Source organism: Vulpes lagopus, chromosome 1 (genome assembly GCF_018345385.1).
Source record: "Vulpes lagopus strain Blue_001 chromosome 1, ASM1834538v1, whole genome shotgun sequence".
NCBI lineage: Eukaryota > Metazoa > Chordata > Mammalia > Carnivora > Canidae > Vulpes > Vulpes lagopus.
Genome location: NC_054824.1, coordinates 57,937,331 through 57,951,701, shown reverse-complemented (window position 1 = coordinate 57,951,701; position 14,371 = coordinate 57,937,331). Strand labels below are relative to the sequence as shown.

At 39.5% G+C, this 14,371-nt stretch overlaps 1 protein-coding gene across 8 annotated transcripts in view; it reads right to left on the bottom strand.

Annotated features, from left to right (window-relative positions):
• The window catches only part of ADGRF1 (adhesion G protein-coupled receptor F1), a 76,930-nt gene that overhangs the window by 23,307 nt on the left and 39,252 nt on the right, over window positions 1-14,371 (bottom strand). For 5 of the 8 annotated variants that reach the window (XM_041773061.1, XM_041773033.1, XM_041773051.1 and 2 more), the window contains 4 exons: window positions 14,200-14,284; window positions 5,344-5,422; window positions 3,396-3,488; window positions 2,018-2,075 (listed from right to left, as the gene is read on the bottom strand). In XM_041773061.1, coding sequence (XP_041628995.1) covers window positions 2,018-2,075; window positions 3,396-3,488; window positions 5,344-5,373 — 181 coding nt within the window. In that variant the 5' untranslated portion in view covers window positions 5,374-5,422; window positions 14,200-14,284. The remainder of the gene's footprint in view (window positions 1-2,017; window positions 2,076-3,395; window positions 3,489-5,343; window positions 5,423-14,199; window positions 14,285-14,371) is intronic. The other 3 variants (XM_041773066.1, XM_041773038.1, XM_041773074.1) reach the window with 3 other exon arrangements.

The following is a 14,371-nucleotide window of genomic DNA, read 5'->3' as shown; positions in this document are numbered from 1 at the left end:
TGAGCATCCAGAGGAAACACTTGCAGACAGCTCCACATGTGCTTGATCTATGTCTATCCCCATTTCTGCCAAGCCAGCTCTCCACTCTCCCTGACCCATCCTGGTATCACCCTCCTGACTTTACGTGGTTCATCAGGATGCATTCAAGGTCAAGTTTCAGGCACCAAGACCCAAGAAAGAAGAGGTGAGAAAAATCCTAGTTATTCTTCCCTCTTTCTCTCCCAGCTCCAGTCTCCTTGGAGCATGTCCAATGTAAAACCCCCAGTCTTGGGCAGCCCAGGTGGCTCAGCGGTTTAGCCACTTTCAGCCCGGGGCCTGATCCTGGAGTCCCAGGATCGAGTCCCCTGTCAGGCTCCTGCATTGAGTCTGCTTCTCCTCTGCCTGTGTCTCTGCCTCTCTCTTATGAATAAATAAATAAAATCTTTAAAAAAAAATAAAACCCTCCAGTCTCACACTTCCCTCTCCAAAGAGCCCTTTTGACCCTATGAGGAGGTTTCAGTAATTAGCCAACTTTGAGTACCTTATATGAAATGCAAAAGCAAAACCAAACCAGACCTTACTTGAGCCTTTATGTACCTTCATCTCTGCCTTATCACTCCTGAGCAGCACCTTTTGTTTTCCTAAGGAGAGGCAGTTACATGTTCTGGACTCAGGAGACTATGAATCCTAGGAGGATCCTCCTACCCAGAACTCATTTAGGCACATTCACATGAAGCATAGTGTGGGATTTCATGAGGTTTCAAGATTGTCCTAAGCTCATCTACACACCTAGATTAGGAATATAAGGACCCTAAAGAGAAAGAAGGAAAGGGTGAACATCCTTCTGTTATGGGTCTCCTCTGACTGCCACTGGCTCTGAAATTTCCTAGAATTCTCAGATTTCTCATGACAGCCATGCTTTCTGTGGGGATGGATGAGATGGGGAGCTTCTCTGAAACTGGCCCATTTGTTAGGAGCCTGGGGCACCAGGCAGGAGGGAAATTTATAGAGAAGGAAATCAGCAGATCAACCTCTAGACTTTTCAGAAGGCTTTCAAGAGGGTGGCAGGAAGCCAGCTGAGGCTGACATGCCCCAGAACATGTACAACAATTTCCTGCCTACCATTGCTTCCACCATCTCCCTGCATAGAGCTTCAGCCCAGCCTCTTACTCTCTCCTCTCCTCTTCCTTGTAGGCTGGAACCTCTGTCCCAGGTCTTGGGAGCTACACCAAGTAGGCGAAGGTAAGTGGACTCCTGCTCCCACTGCCCAAGCAGGTAAGAAGTGGGAGGAGGCTCATGGCACTGGTTCTAGAGCCAGAGTGTTTATATTTGAATCATTCCTCCTCCCCCTAGCTCTGTGTCTTAATTTTATTGTCTATAAAATAAAGATGACCATTCCACCTAAATCAGAGGATTTAATTCATCTAATGCACTTAACATAGCGTCTGGCACCTAGTAACACCTCACTAAATATTGTCTTTTCACTGTCAGAGAAAATGTTTTCATAGCATTCCAAGTTGAATTTTTATTTCATTCTCTGAAGAAGTGTAACCTTGCAGAGTGGTTAGTACAATGACACTATTTGCATACTTTTTATGACAGATCACTTCCCTGGACCAAAGCTTTTGCGGACTGACCCAGGAACATAACAACCATCTGTGTGCACCATGGTTTCCACCAAGAAATATATTCAATGTCTGGAACATCAGAACAACAGATTAAATTTCAGAATGCAACCTATTCCTAGGCTGAGGGTTGGGCCCACTAATTACATTGTTAGGATTAAGATAAGGAAGGAAAGGAAGAATATGAAACAGCTACTTGCCCAATATGATGCAGGTTACTGCGCCTTTATGTATTATTTAATTCTCACAAATGTGTTGCATTTGTCCAGTAGGGATGGCTATTATTCTAGTTTTCCAGATTTGAGGTGTTTAATTGTGTGTCAAAGATCTCCAGTCAGTCAGAAGACCTACTGAGGTAGGAACCCTAGTTCCTTGTCTACTGCACCACACTCCCTAAGGTAGGCTCAGCTTACCTGGATGCTTTTTCTTATTCAAAATGAGTCCTCTTTTTGTTTTGATGCCTTCAGTTCTCTGTTTAAAAGAAAATGAGAATTATTAAGGCAGAGTTTTGTAATGATTGTACTTCATAAGGCCTTATTGGATCTCCCAGATGAACTGAAATTATGGATCTAAAATCCAAGTCAGGGATAGTGGAGAGGTGCCCAGAGAAGTCTTCTCTGAGGCAACTTTTGAGCACAAACCTGAAGGAGGTAGTGGAGTAAGGATTCCTGGAGAAAGAACTTTCCTGGCAGAGGGAACTGCACATGCAATGGCCTTGGGGTAAGAATATGTCTGGCATGTGAGGAGAGAGTGAGGAGGCCAGAGTAGCACAATGGAGTGGGGAAGGGGAGATGGTAGGACTCGAACTCAGAAAGTATCTCCAAGGAGGTGGGCTGTTGGATCTTTATAGGGCAACAGCTTAATTTTTACTTGAGTGGGATGGGAACCCACTGGAGAGTTCTCAAAAGAGATGAGAGTGCTCTACTTTACTTTTTAGAAGGCTCAATCCTGCAGCCATGTTGGGAACAGACAGGCAGAGAAGCAATGAGAGCATCTCAGGAGTTATTGAAATAACACAAGCGAGAGATACTAAAGGTGTGGATCAAGGTGGAAGCCACAGAGGTAGTGAGAAATGTTTGAATTCTGGGTGTATTCAAAGATAAAGCAAAACAAAACAAAACAGGAGCCAATGGTTTAAATATGGATTATGGGAAGAGTCAAACATGAAAATAAGTTTTTTGCCCAAGCATCTGGAGAGACAATGATGCCACTTGTTGAGATGGGAAAGGAGAAGCAGGTTTGGTGAGAAAAAAATCAGGAATTTAATTTTGGACCTATTAAGTTAAGGGGCCTATTGGACACCCAGCTGGAGACACCCACGTAGGTAGTAGACAGACAGATAGCTGTAGAGTTCAGGGGAGAAGGTTGAGATGCAGATGTATATTTGGGAGTCATCAGGGTGTAAAGAATACTAAAACCATGATCCTAGATGAAAGCATTGAGAGAGTGAGTGTAGTTGGGGGTGAGAGTCCAATGATTGCCCATGCCAATCTTTATGCCTTTCCTCAGTCAAAGAAATCATAAGAAGGAATGTGCTGAGCTAAACATGATCTCCAAAATGGTTTAGTCTGAGTTCCTTATTTTGCAGTTAGCTCATCTAAATTCCAAGAGATAAAACTGTCCAAGGCTATGCAGCTAATGTTGGTAACGTGGAGACAAGAACCCAAGATTTTTCATTCCAAGTCTATTAAATTATGCAGTTCCAGTTGCCAAGAGAATGATGGGTTTTCAAAGGGCAGAGGGAGAGAAGAGAGGTGGTAGAGAGGGAAAATAGGGCATATGCCAACTCACCCCCGGGAAGCCTTCCCAACCCTCAATGAGTGTGAAGAAAGAGATGAGCCAGAGCACGTGGACTTGCATCTTCAGTTGGCCTCCCTCCTTATCCTGGATTCAACGTAAACAACCAGAGTCACAGTCTGTGGCTAGACAATGGATATATCATGCAAGGCTGAGGCACAAAAACAGGTCATTCAAGCCTGAATTTAAAAATGCACACAGCGGTAGAGACTAACGAGTGGGTCAGAATCCCTGAGTGGTTGATTACTTTTCCACCTCACATGTGTAGCCTGAGATGCCATTATTTCCACTCTGGTAGCAGGAGTAGTAAGTTTCTGTCTTTACAAACTGCCTAGAAAATTGCTCGAGAGCTCTCTTCTCAGTGATGAAATTTGACCAAACACAGGCTATTTTAAAATCATGCCTTGCTTAACTTTGCAAACAAATGCATTTAACATCCAGCCTTTTTATATTTCATGGTTTCCTTTTCATCTCCATAAAAACAAACATTAAAATAACCGAAAAAAAAAAATAACCGAAGATCTGGGGCACCTAGGTGGCTCAGTGGTTGAGCCTTTGGCTCAGGTCATCATCCTGCGGTTCTGAGATTGAGTCTCAAAGCAGTCTCTTCTCCCTCTGCTTGTGTCTCTGCCTCTGTGTGTGTCTTTCATGAATAAATAAATAACATCATTTAAAAACAAACAAACATATAAATAAATAAATAACTGAAGATCCTTAGAACCATGAATATAAGGACAGAATCAGAGTATGTAAGCATAGAAATAATAATGAACAAATCAAACAAAATTCTTTCCTTATAGTTGATGTAATTATCAACAAATTATCCTTGACTTTATGCTTATGTCAGAATAATTTAGACAAAAATCAACACGTAGTCATGGTCACAAAATTAGCCATGTGTACCCAGGATTTTCATGTCAACAACAACAACAACAAAATCATGGTAAGTTAGAACTGTTCTGTCCAATATGGTAGCCACTGGAGCTATGTGGAAATCTAAATTTTAGCTTTAATTACAATAGAATGAAATGAAAATTTCAATTTCTCTGTCACACTAGCCACATTTCAAGTGCTCAACAACCATATGTAGCTAGTGGCTACCAATGTTAGGCAGTGTTGATGCAGAACACTTTGATTATTTTTTTGAAGATTTATTTATTACTTAGAAAGAGAGAAAGAGTGCACAGGGGGAAGGCACAGAGAGAGGAAGAGAGGAGAGGTAATCTCAAGCTGAGTGGGAATTCAGACTTGGGGCTCAATCCCACAACCCTGAGATCATGACCTGGGCCGAAATCGAGAGCCAGACACTCAACTGACTGAGCCACCCAGTTGCCCCAGAACACTTCCATTATTGCCAAAAGTTATGTTAGGCATGAAATAGTATTCAGCCTTAAAATAGAAGGAAATCCTGTCACATGATAAGATATGGATAAACCTCAAGGGCATTATATTTTTTAAAAAGAAGCCAATGGGAAAAAGATCTTGTATGATTCCACTTCTATGAAGTATCTAAAGAAGTCAAGCTCACAGAAATAGAAAATAGAATGGTGGTCACCAAGGGCTTGGAGAAGGGAAAATAGAGACTTGTTATTTAGTAATAATAATAATAATAAAAAGTTTCAGTTTTGCCAGAACAGAAAGTTCCAGAGAACTGATGTACAGGTATGTGAATATACTTTACATTATTGAAACTGCACACTTAAAAATGGTTAAGGCAGTACATTTTATGTTATGTGGGGTTTTTTACCACAATTTCTGAAAAGTAGTATTGAATATCATTGATAGAAATGAAGGTATACTTCCCTCTGGCCTCTCAACATTATTTCACATGGGAAAAGATGAAAAACTCTAATCCCCAAACTCAGTAACCCACCACTAGAATAAGTGTCCTTGGTTAGCAGCACAGAAAACACAGAGTTGGGCCCTTCCTTCCAGCCCTTACCTTGTTTCCCAGATGCACTTTAACCCTCATACAAACCCTGCCATGGCTGACAGTGCTGCCTCACACTTTACTCTTGGATCTACAAAAAAAGAAAAAAGGTGCTAGAGACAAGATAAAAATTACTACAGCCATGGCCTACATGTCAGCAGAGACCCTTTCCAGGGCTTTCAAGGGAAGCATGAAAAATAAGCAAGGAAACATATACAACTTGTGTGTTTACCTTTTCCCCTCCTGGTCCTCTCTCTCTCTCTTTTTTTTTTTAAAGATTTATTTATTTACTCATTCAGAGAGAGCGAAGAGAGAGACAGAGACACAGGCAGAGGGAGAAGCAGAGAGAGAAGCAGGCTCCCTGCAGGAAGCCCGATGTGGGACTCGATCCCGGGTCTCCAGGATCACACCCCAGGCTGCAGGCGGCACTAAACCGCTGCGCCACCGGGGCTGCCCCCCTGGTCCTCTCCTGTCCCTACATTCCCACTTGCCAAAACTCCTTCAAAATCTACTGATTTAGCATTGAGCAGAAGCCTGTGCTCCAGATTGTTCTTCTAGATCTTGCTTTTCAAAACTCATCTCCTCTGGGTCCTATTTCCTCTGGCCAGCTCTGTGCTGGACATTTATCCATAGAGCAGTGTTTTTCAAACATTCTGATCAGGACCCATAAAAAAGATATATATTTTATAATGTGCATTTATACATACACATATAATAAAATGTATGAGTGTGTACATCTAAATAACGGAATAGTTAAATAACAGAACAATTCTGTGAAACAGAGCTTAATTAAATCAACCAAAGGATGCTGATCTCTATGCAGGTTTAAGAGTTGTTATTCTAGCCTGGTTCTGGGATAGGGAACAGGAGTGCAGCACTGAAGCCAAGCCTGAGATTTGAGTTCTACTTTGGGATTTGGGACCAAAGCTCAAACTAATCAAAGGGTTTTCTTTGCTTCCTTGGTGTATACTTCTGGGATAAGGTTGGAAGACTGAATTTCAGATAAATAATGACTAATTTTTTTAGTGTTCAGTATGAGCCACACAATATTTGAGACACTATTGATCATCCAGAATTATTCGTTGTTTTTCTGAAATTCAAATTTAACCAGGCATTCTCTATTTGACAGCTAGTCAAAGATGGGAAAATAGAATTTCAAGGTGCACAGGACCCAAGCACTGTGGCTGGATTGCCCAGGGTTTGCATACCAGCTTTGACTTGATAAATGTCAAATTGAGGCTTTCATACCTCAGTTTACTTATCTATCATGTGGAGGAAATCGTATTAATTCAGAGATTCTTAGGAGATTTGAATGCATTATTGCATGTAAAGTACACCAAACAGTGCATGGCCGGTAGTAAGCCTCATTTATGGTCAGCAATTAATATTAGCATTACTAATATTTTCATTTCATCACCTATATTTATAGTTACTTGTTGAATTGTGTCAGAATTTGACTTCAATTGTGAGTCAGATTAACTTACCAAGTAAAAGGTGCTCCCAAGTCAATGGCTACCACTATGTAAAGAGAAGGATGGATCCCAGCCTCAAAATGATAAAAAATATTTTTTTACAGTAACTGAATTATCTGACTCAAAAGAGAGTCCTTGACAGTGTGCGTGTCAGAAATACTGTGTCTGTGTGTGTCTGTCTGTCTGTGTGTCTTGGGTAATCTTAAATCCCACTTTGCTTTTACTAAATGTGACCCCCATGGTATTTTCAGCACTTCCTTTCCAAGCTGAAAGGGTCCTGATTATTTTTTTTAAGATTTTATTTATTTATTCATGAAGGACACAGAGAAAGAGCCAGAGACATTACAGAAGGAGAAGCAGACTCCTCAAGGGGAACCCAATGAGGGACTAGATCCCAGGACCCTGGGATCATGTCCTGAGTCAAAGGCAGATGCTCAACCACTGAGTCACCCAGGTGTCCTCAAAGTTCTGATTATTAAAAAATTCTCAGAATCTGTGTACTCCTGCCACAGACAAGGAGCTGTTGTTGACATCAGAGTACGTGTGTTTACATCACTCGCTGGGCAGCAGCTGGGGACTGCTGATGCCTGACCCACAGCTGTGTTGGCACCAGCTGCAGTGGGAAGGCTTGACCATGGTAGAACCTCCCTCACTTCCTTGAATTCATTCAAGTGAATTCATTCCTGATAATCCTTGTCCTTCAATCTGCAGAGAACAATCATTAGGTTTCACTACTACGCCTCTGGAGAATATTGTCCATTGTCTCTCCATTCTTCCAGTTATGTCTTTATGGGTCCCAAATATTATTTATTTATGTCAACACTTGTCACCTTATCAACAGTGGTACTGAGTTGGAACTGCTCATACCTACACTTCCCAGCATTTTTAGCAATATTCTAATCTTAGGCACTGTTGAACACTTGGGTTGCTCTCCTGGCACCAATATTTATGGGATTGTTTCTTCCTCTATAAATAGAAGAATTCCCAGTAGAGATGTCCCCCTTTTCTCTGTCCTGGACTCACATGGGCACACGTGCATACCACACACACACACACACACACACACACGTGCATGCACACACTAATTGAAACAGCAGATCTCCAGCTAACATCTGAAGGACATCATAACTCAAATAGAACTGATTGTTTTATAGGCAGAAGACCTGTAAAACCTTGGTTTTATTTCATCTTTCATTTTATAGCTTTTTGGTAACATTTTCATTGCGATATGTCTTTGTGGAGGAAGCCTTAGGCCTTTTGCCTTTAACATGGGTTTCTTTGTACTCCTTTAAGTAGGCAGTTATAGTAGAAGTCAGGTAAAAAAGGTAGGTAGGGACAAAGAAGACAACCAATTCACATCTGGAAAAGTGTTGAGAAGTTTGGTGAATCTTGAGCTAGACAAATTTCTTCTGGAAGCACTACAATTTAAAGTTATTTAAAATCTCAGTGAGCATCTGCATAGATATGTGTGCACAGTACAATTTTAAGCACATATTTTACATTTTAGTATATTTTAGTATGCTTCTGTTGTATAAATATAATGGAAAAGAGCTAGATGAACAGAATCTAACCCTAGGTTTGTCTCTGATCTGTCAGAACCTGTGGAAGCTAAAGAAAAAAAAAACAGAACATGCTGGAACTCAGTTTCTTCCTCTATAAAATAAACAATAGGGGAGTATGAGCCCAGAGCCATTCACATTCAAAGTCTATTGTTATATGCCCATTTGTCAGTTTCTCTTTGGACATTATTTATTTAATTATTCTCTCCTATGGTGTCTGTCAATCATCAAGCTAAGTGGGGAAAGATTAAAATTTCTTACTGGGCTTTATACTTGTTTTCTCCTCCAACTGGTTATTAAAATTCTGGAATATGTGTTAAGATAGGCTGGGAACCTACTAAGAATGAAGTCCTTGGGTTGAGAACAAAGGTGTGATTTTTGAGAATTTTAGAATTATAAGGTTGAGAGAGACAAAAGGAACGACTTAGCTCAGTCATTCCTTCCCCAGGATGCTTTACCCATCTGCTAAACTCTAATTTGTTCAACCACTGGATATTGAGAGCCTCCAATTTTCTGGGCACTGTACCAGACACCAGCGGTTCACAGCATAGCTGGGCAAGGCATTCATACACTCTAGCTCCCGTAGTTTTGGGAAACTCCAAAAGCAGTGATCCAGCCCTACTTTTGAAAACAACTGCTGGGTGGCTGGGGTCTCTTTGTTTCTTGTTTAAATCCTTCACTGTTTCCTTGAATGGATCTCCCTTCAGAGCCCAGTTCATGACCCTACCTCCTCGTGGGATCCTTTTAGACCCCAAAATCAAGAAATCTATTTTTTACAAGTGTGGGTGTCCTCTCCCACTCGTGGGAACTTTGGCTACAGAGCATTTCTCATATTGCTGGTGCTGTCAGCCTAGCATGGCTGTGTGCTCCCCACCAACAAAGATCTCGACTTTTTAAAGCTTTTCTGTCTGTACTTTGTATCTCAACAAAGACACAGGATGATCTGTTGTTCTTAGCTCATCACCCAATACTTCTTCCGATGTCCTAGTAGAGTACATTTCCCACAGACAAGTCCAGCTCAATCCCGTTGCAAGAGCCTGATGGCCAGCCTCGGGAGTTGGCTCTCTTCCAACCCCTTGTAACTAAAGATTTTCTCCTGTCATTCATGGGTCAGTAGAGCCAATATTAGCACCAAGCCCTTAGAGGACGATTAATGGCATTCCAGAGAAGGTGCCAAGCTGTTTCTTCCAGCCAAGCCTTCAGCTCAGCGATAGGGACCCAGCCTTCCTGGAATCCCCAGGTCGGATTTATTTCCCATCTTCCTCACATGACTCTGCTTACTTAGGGTAAAACCCATGGAATTTAAACTTCCTCTTAGATTGTTCCCTTGAAAAAATACTTGAACAGCACTTAAGGGAGGTGATGGTTACATAATAAGAAATAAGTATAATTCTTTGTCATTTACTAAATGCTTTTGTATGTATAGATTTGGTTATTTTGGCAATTTTACAAGTAAAGTGGGGATTATTTTCATTACATACTTGCAGAAAATGAGAAGGATAGGCCTATATTCTAAGTAAAAAGAATTTATCAACCTTTTCTCTAAATTTCTCTCCCCAAAGAATTTAATATTTCTCTTGGACTCTGAGCCAATGCATGTTATTGTTTGGGATATGATTTTAATAAGGTCCTGATTGTTAATTTGATCTCCATCTGAGTTTCTTACAAATAAGCTTGCTTTGTTCAGAAAAAAGAAGAATATACTTTTCAAAGCTATCCTCCTAGCAATGTGAGTGTCATCAGTGCCCAAGGATGAAAACACACTTTAGTAGGCCCATTGGAAAGAACCAGAAAACAGGCTTTGTGGCATCTTCTTATGTGACTTATCAGATTAAAGATGCTATAAGCTCTTCTTGGATATCTTTTTAAAGAAATGTAAAATGAATATCCAACTTTCATTCAGAGCTTAAACTGATAAATCTTAACTATTTCAAGTATACTAAAAACATTCTTTCTTTGTTTCCCTATGCCTATTAACAGTATTTTCATAATAATCTCCTAATGAGTAAAAGCAAGTTCCAAAAACATTCCCCAAATGATTCTTCTAGAAATACAACCAGTTTCCTGGCATTCCACCTATCCTATAAATATTATGTTAGTCCATACTCAAAAACCTCCCAGGCCCCATACTAGATTCAGATAAAAAGTACACACACTATTGTGGCAGATTCGTCATCTGGACTCCTACAATCTGCCCTCAAACATTCCTTCTTATATCAAGCTTTGTCTTGTGCATCCTTAATTCTGGACAAACCGAGATTTTTTTCCAGGTTCAAGAGCTGCTTCAAAAGGTCTATGCATTTTGAACTTCTATCAAAGTAACCAAATGCCCTCTCTATTTGTCCCCATCTACACACCCCAGCGAGGTGCAGAAATGCTAATTTCATCACCATGTTCTCAGCATCTTTTTTAATGTTTGCCAAATTGATAGGCAAAATTTTTGTCTAATTGTTTTATCTTCCATCTCTTTGGTTTTTTATCACTAAGACTAAGCCTTTTTTTTTTGTCAGATGTTTATTAGCCATTTGTTTTGTTTGTTTTTCTGGCTTGACTTTTTAAGCCATTGTTCAAAGTTTTTCTGTTGGGATGCTTACTTTTTCTTAAGAACTGCTTCTTTGGAACTTTTGTATAACATGAATATTAGCTCTTTGTCACTTCTGTTATAAATATTTGTTCATTTGCCTTTGGTTTTTTAACTTTTCATGTTCTGCACAAGAGCTCAAAGTGTTCATGAAATCACATCTGTCATTCTTTTTCCAGTATGTATTTTAAACTAGGATTCATGCATAAAAAATTTTTTTATAAAAAAATATTTTTATACAGATGCCTGGGTGGTTCCCCAGTTGAACATCTGCCTTGGGCCCAGTGTATGATCCTGGGGACCCAGAATCGAGTCCCATGTCGGGCTCCCTGCATGGAGCCTGCTTCTCCCTCTGCCTGTGTCTCGGCCTCTCTCTCTGTGTGTCTCTCATGAATAAATAAGTAAAATATTTTTTTAAAAAATTTTTATAAAATGACTGTAAAAATATTCTTATATATTTTCTTCTAAACCTTCTTTAATTTTAATTTTACATTTAAACTTTTAATCCTTTTGGAGTTACTTTAGATTTTGGTATGAAACCAGTGTTTACTTTCATTTTCCTCCAAATGAACAGTTATCCCAACTACATATCTTGACCAAACCATTCTTTAGCAAGATAGCTCAGTAATTCTTTATCAGTTTTAAAGGCCACCTTCGTCATATAATAAAATTCTGACTTAAATATTTGTAAATTTTACCACTGTGTCTTTTCTTCCACTACTTAGTGGTTAATTAGTATTTTGGTCAATAACATGGTAGAGTGGTATATGCCCAAGAAATATATCATTAAGTTTCTTATGAGAAACAATTAGCCTAATTTTCTAAGGGATTAAGCATAGGGAAGTCTTCAAGCAAAATTGTGCTAAACTACAAACACAAGTGTGCAGGGTTTTCATGGAAAATATAATCTGCTTATACAAAGTCTCTTTACCCAAAACTTCGCAGGTGTGAATCTGTTCCATTGTGACAAGCTACCTAATACCACAAATTTATAGTAAATGCCTGCTTATCCCTAAACAATAAAGGAACTTTTACAATCAGTTTTTTTATGTTATCTTACAATAAAAAAGCAAATAAGGAAATTCTCTTAGACTTTATATTAAAAGACTTTATTTAAAACAAAATGAAAATCTAGAGTTTCCAAAGTCTGTGGACCTCAGAAATTAAAAATGGACATTTGCACTGAGGACCCAGAGGGGGGCCCAATAACCCCCATCAACAAGATTTAACTACCGTTTGCACAGTTTGAGGGCTACATGCCTCACTGCTGTTCTCCTCTTTACATGTTATTTATTCAACTGACTGCCTGCAGGGAATTTATGACAACTCTCTGAAATACCAGGGCACTTTCACACTTATTAATTCTTACGGATTTTCATTCTCGACATCTTAGAATTCCGGGTTTCCACCTGCCATTGAACAGGAACCTCTGAGATTTTCAGTGGCTTTCAGAGGAGGGGTATGGTAGGAAGGCTTCCATTCTCCAAGGGTTTGTGTCCTACAGTTGTGGATTTCCTCAAGGCTGGAACCAGCTGGGCATGTGAGAGGATATATGCCAGACCATGTAGACCTTTTGCACCATCCCTCCAAATTTCTAGATTATTTTCACAGCTATGAAGACTGGGTATCTATTTCCTCTTGAACTGTGGAGACCCTGACATCCTGTGATCACTTCCTTGCTCACATACAACTCAAACTCCTCGATGTGTTTGGGAACTGTTTCCCCTTTTCTGTAACTATGGGTATTTCCTGCCCAAGAACTTAGAGAGAGAACAAGGTAGAATATTGTTAACGTTGCAAATACATGTTTGGATTGGGTGAAACATGGTTTTGTAAGCAAAACTGAGAATTCAGTGACACTGCCCCAGGAATACTACTTCTCCACCTTCTGCATTCTTCACCTTCCTAACATCCCTACCACTGGTGACACCTTTTAATACCCAAGACCCTCTTGCTGCTTCCAGTTTGCCCTGGCTCTGAATAAAAGTGCTAACATCAGTCACTTACACCCCAGTTTAAATGAACGAGTTCATTTATTTTTTTAGGAGAATATTTGCATTCCTTTAATTGTGGTATGAATGACATCAAAGTGCATATGGATGCAAAGTATCTTCAGCACAACAAGAGATAAATCCTGTAATGGGAACCCTATCCCTACTTGAAAAAACAATTAAAGAAATTTACTCTCTTTTTAGAGAAGTAGGACATGCATACCTATGAGGCATGTCAGCAACAGTTTCCATCAATTTGTGGCCATGCACAAAATAGAAGGATTTGCAAGTCAACCTGAGAAGCCTCAACATGCCTACATTTATTTTAAATCTTAATTTAAATCTTATTTTAAATCTTGACACTGGTCCCTACCATTCTGCAAATTAAGTAACCAGAGCATGAAAAGTTAAATAATGTGCTCAAAGTTACAATAATTGCTAATAGTTGAATAAATGTATGCTTGTGGCCGTTTTTGTGAGACTGTTTTGAATTTTGGTTATGGTTGGATAATTAGCAGGGGCTCTATTACAGAAAAAAAAGAACACAAAAGGCTGTATTAATCTTCAAATAAATTATAGAACATATGTTTATCTATTTTTATTATTTTTTTCTATCTCTAATTTTTCACCTATGTGTATTATTATCAGGATTAGTTTAATGAATAGCAACATGGAAAAGCCACAGACATCATTTCTCCACACCTCTGCACTCTGACCTTCTTTCTATACTTTCTTCAGTTATTTCCCATCATCTAGTATATCAGGTTTACATAAATAAATTTTTCTTAAAAAAAAAAGAGGGGCACCTGGGTGGCTCAGTGGTTGAGTGTCTGCCTTTGGCTCAGGTCATGATCCTGGGGTACTGGGATTGAGTCCCTCATCAGGCTCTTTGCAGGGAGTCTGCTTCTCCCTCTGCCAATGTCTCTGCATTTTTCTCTGTGTCTCTCATGAATAAATAAATAAAATGTTTTTTAAAAAAGAATAAAGAAAAGAAAAAGAAAAATTGCTGACTTTCAAGGGCTGTCAGTCAGAAAATACAGTGTATGCCTTTATATTTATTAAAGGAAAGGAGCAGGAGAATGATAATATGGATGAATCTTTGGATTTTTCCGAGTTCAAGGAAGGAGCTAAATTGGGAAGTACTTTCCAGATTTATGCTGGTTCAGGCAAAGCTTATTATGATTTAATCTTAAAGTGAAAATATACTTAATCTGCTCAAGCATCTTTTTATTTTAAGAGATGGCTCAAGTTAATGTATTACTGACCAGGGGAAGTCATGAAATTGATATTTTTAACAAGTATCCATGGTAGCGCCTTCTTTATTCCAGTCCATCTACTTCCCAGGCACACCTGAAAAATAATGGATACTGTGTTCTAATCTCTTGTAGAGAGAAGTGTATGTACAGTGTCAGAAAACCTGGAGTCTGTGAATCAGCA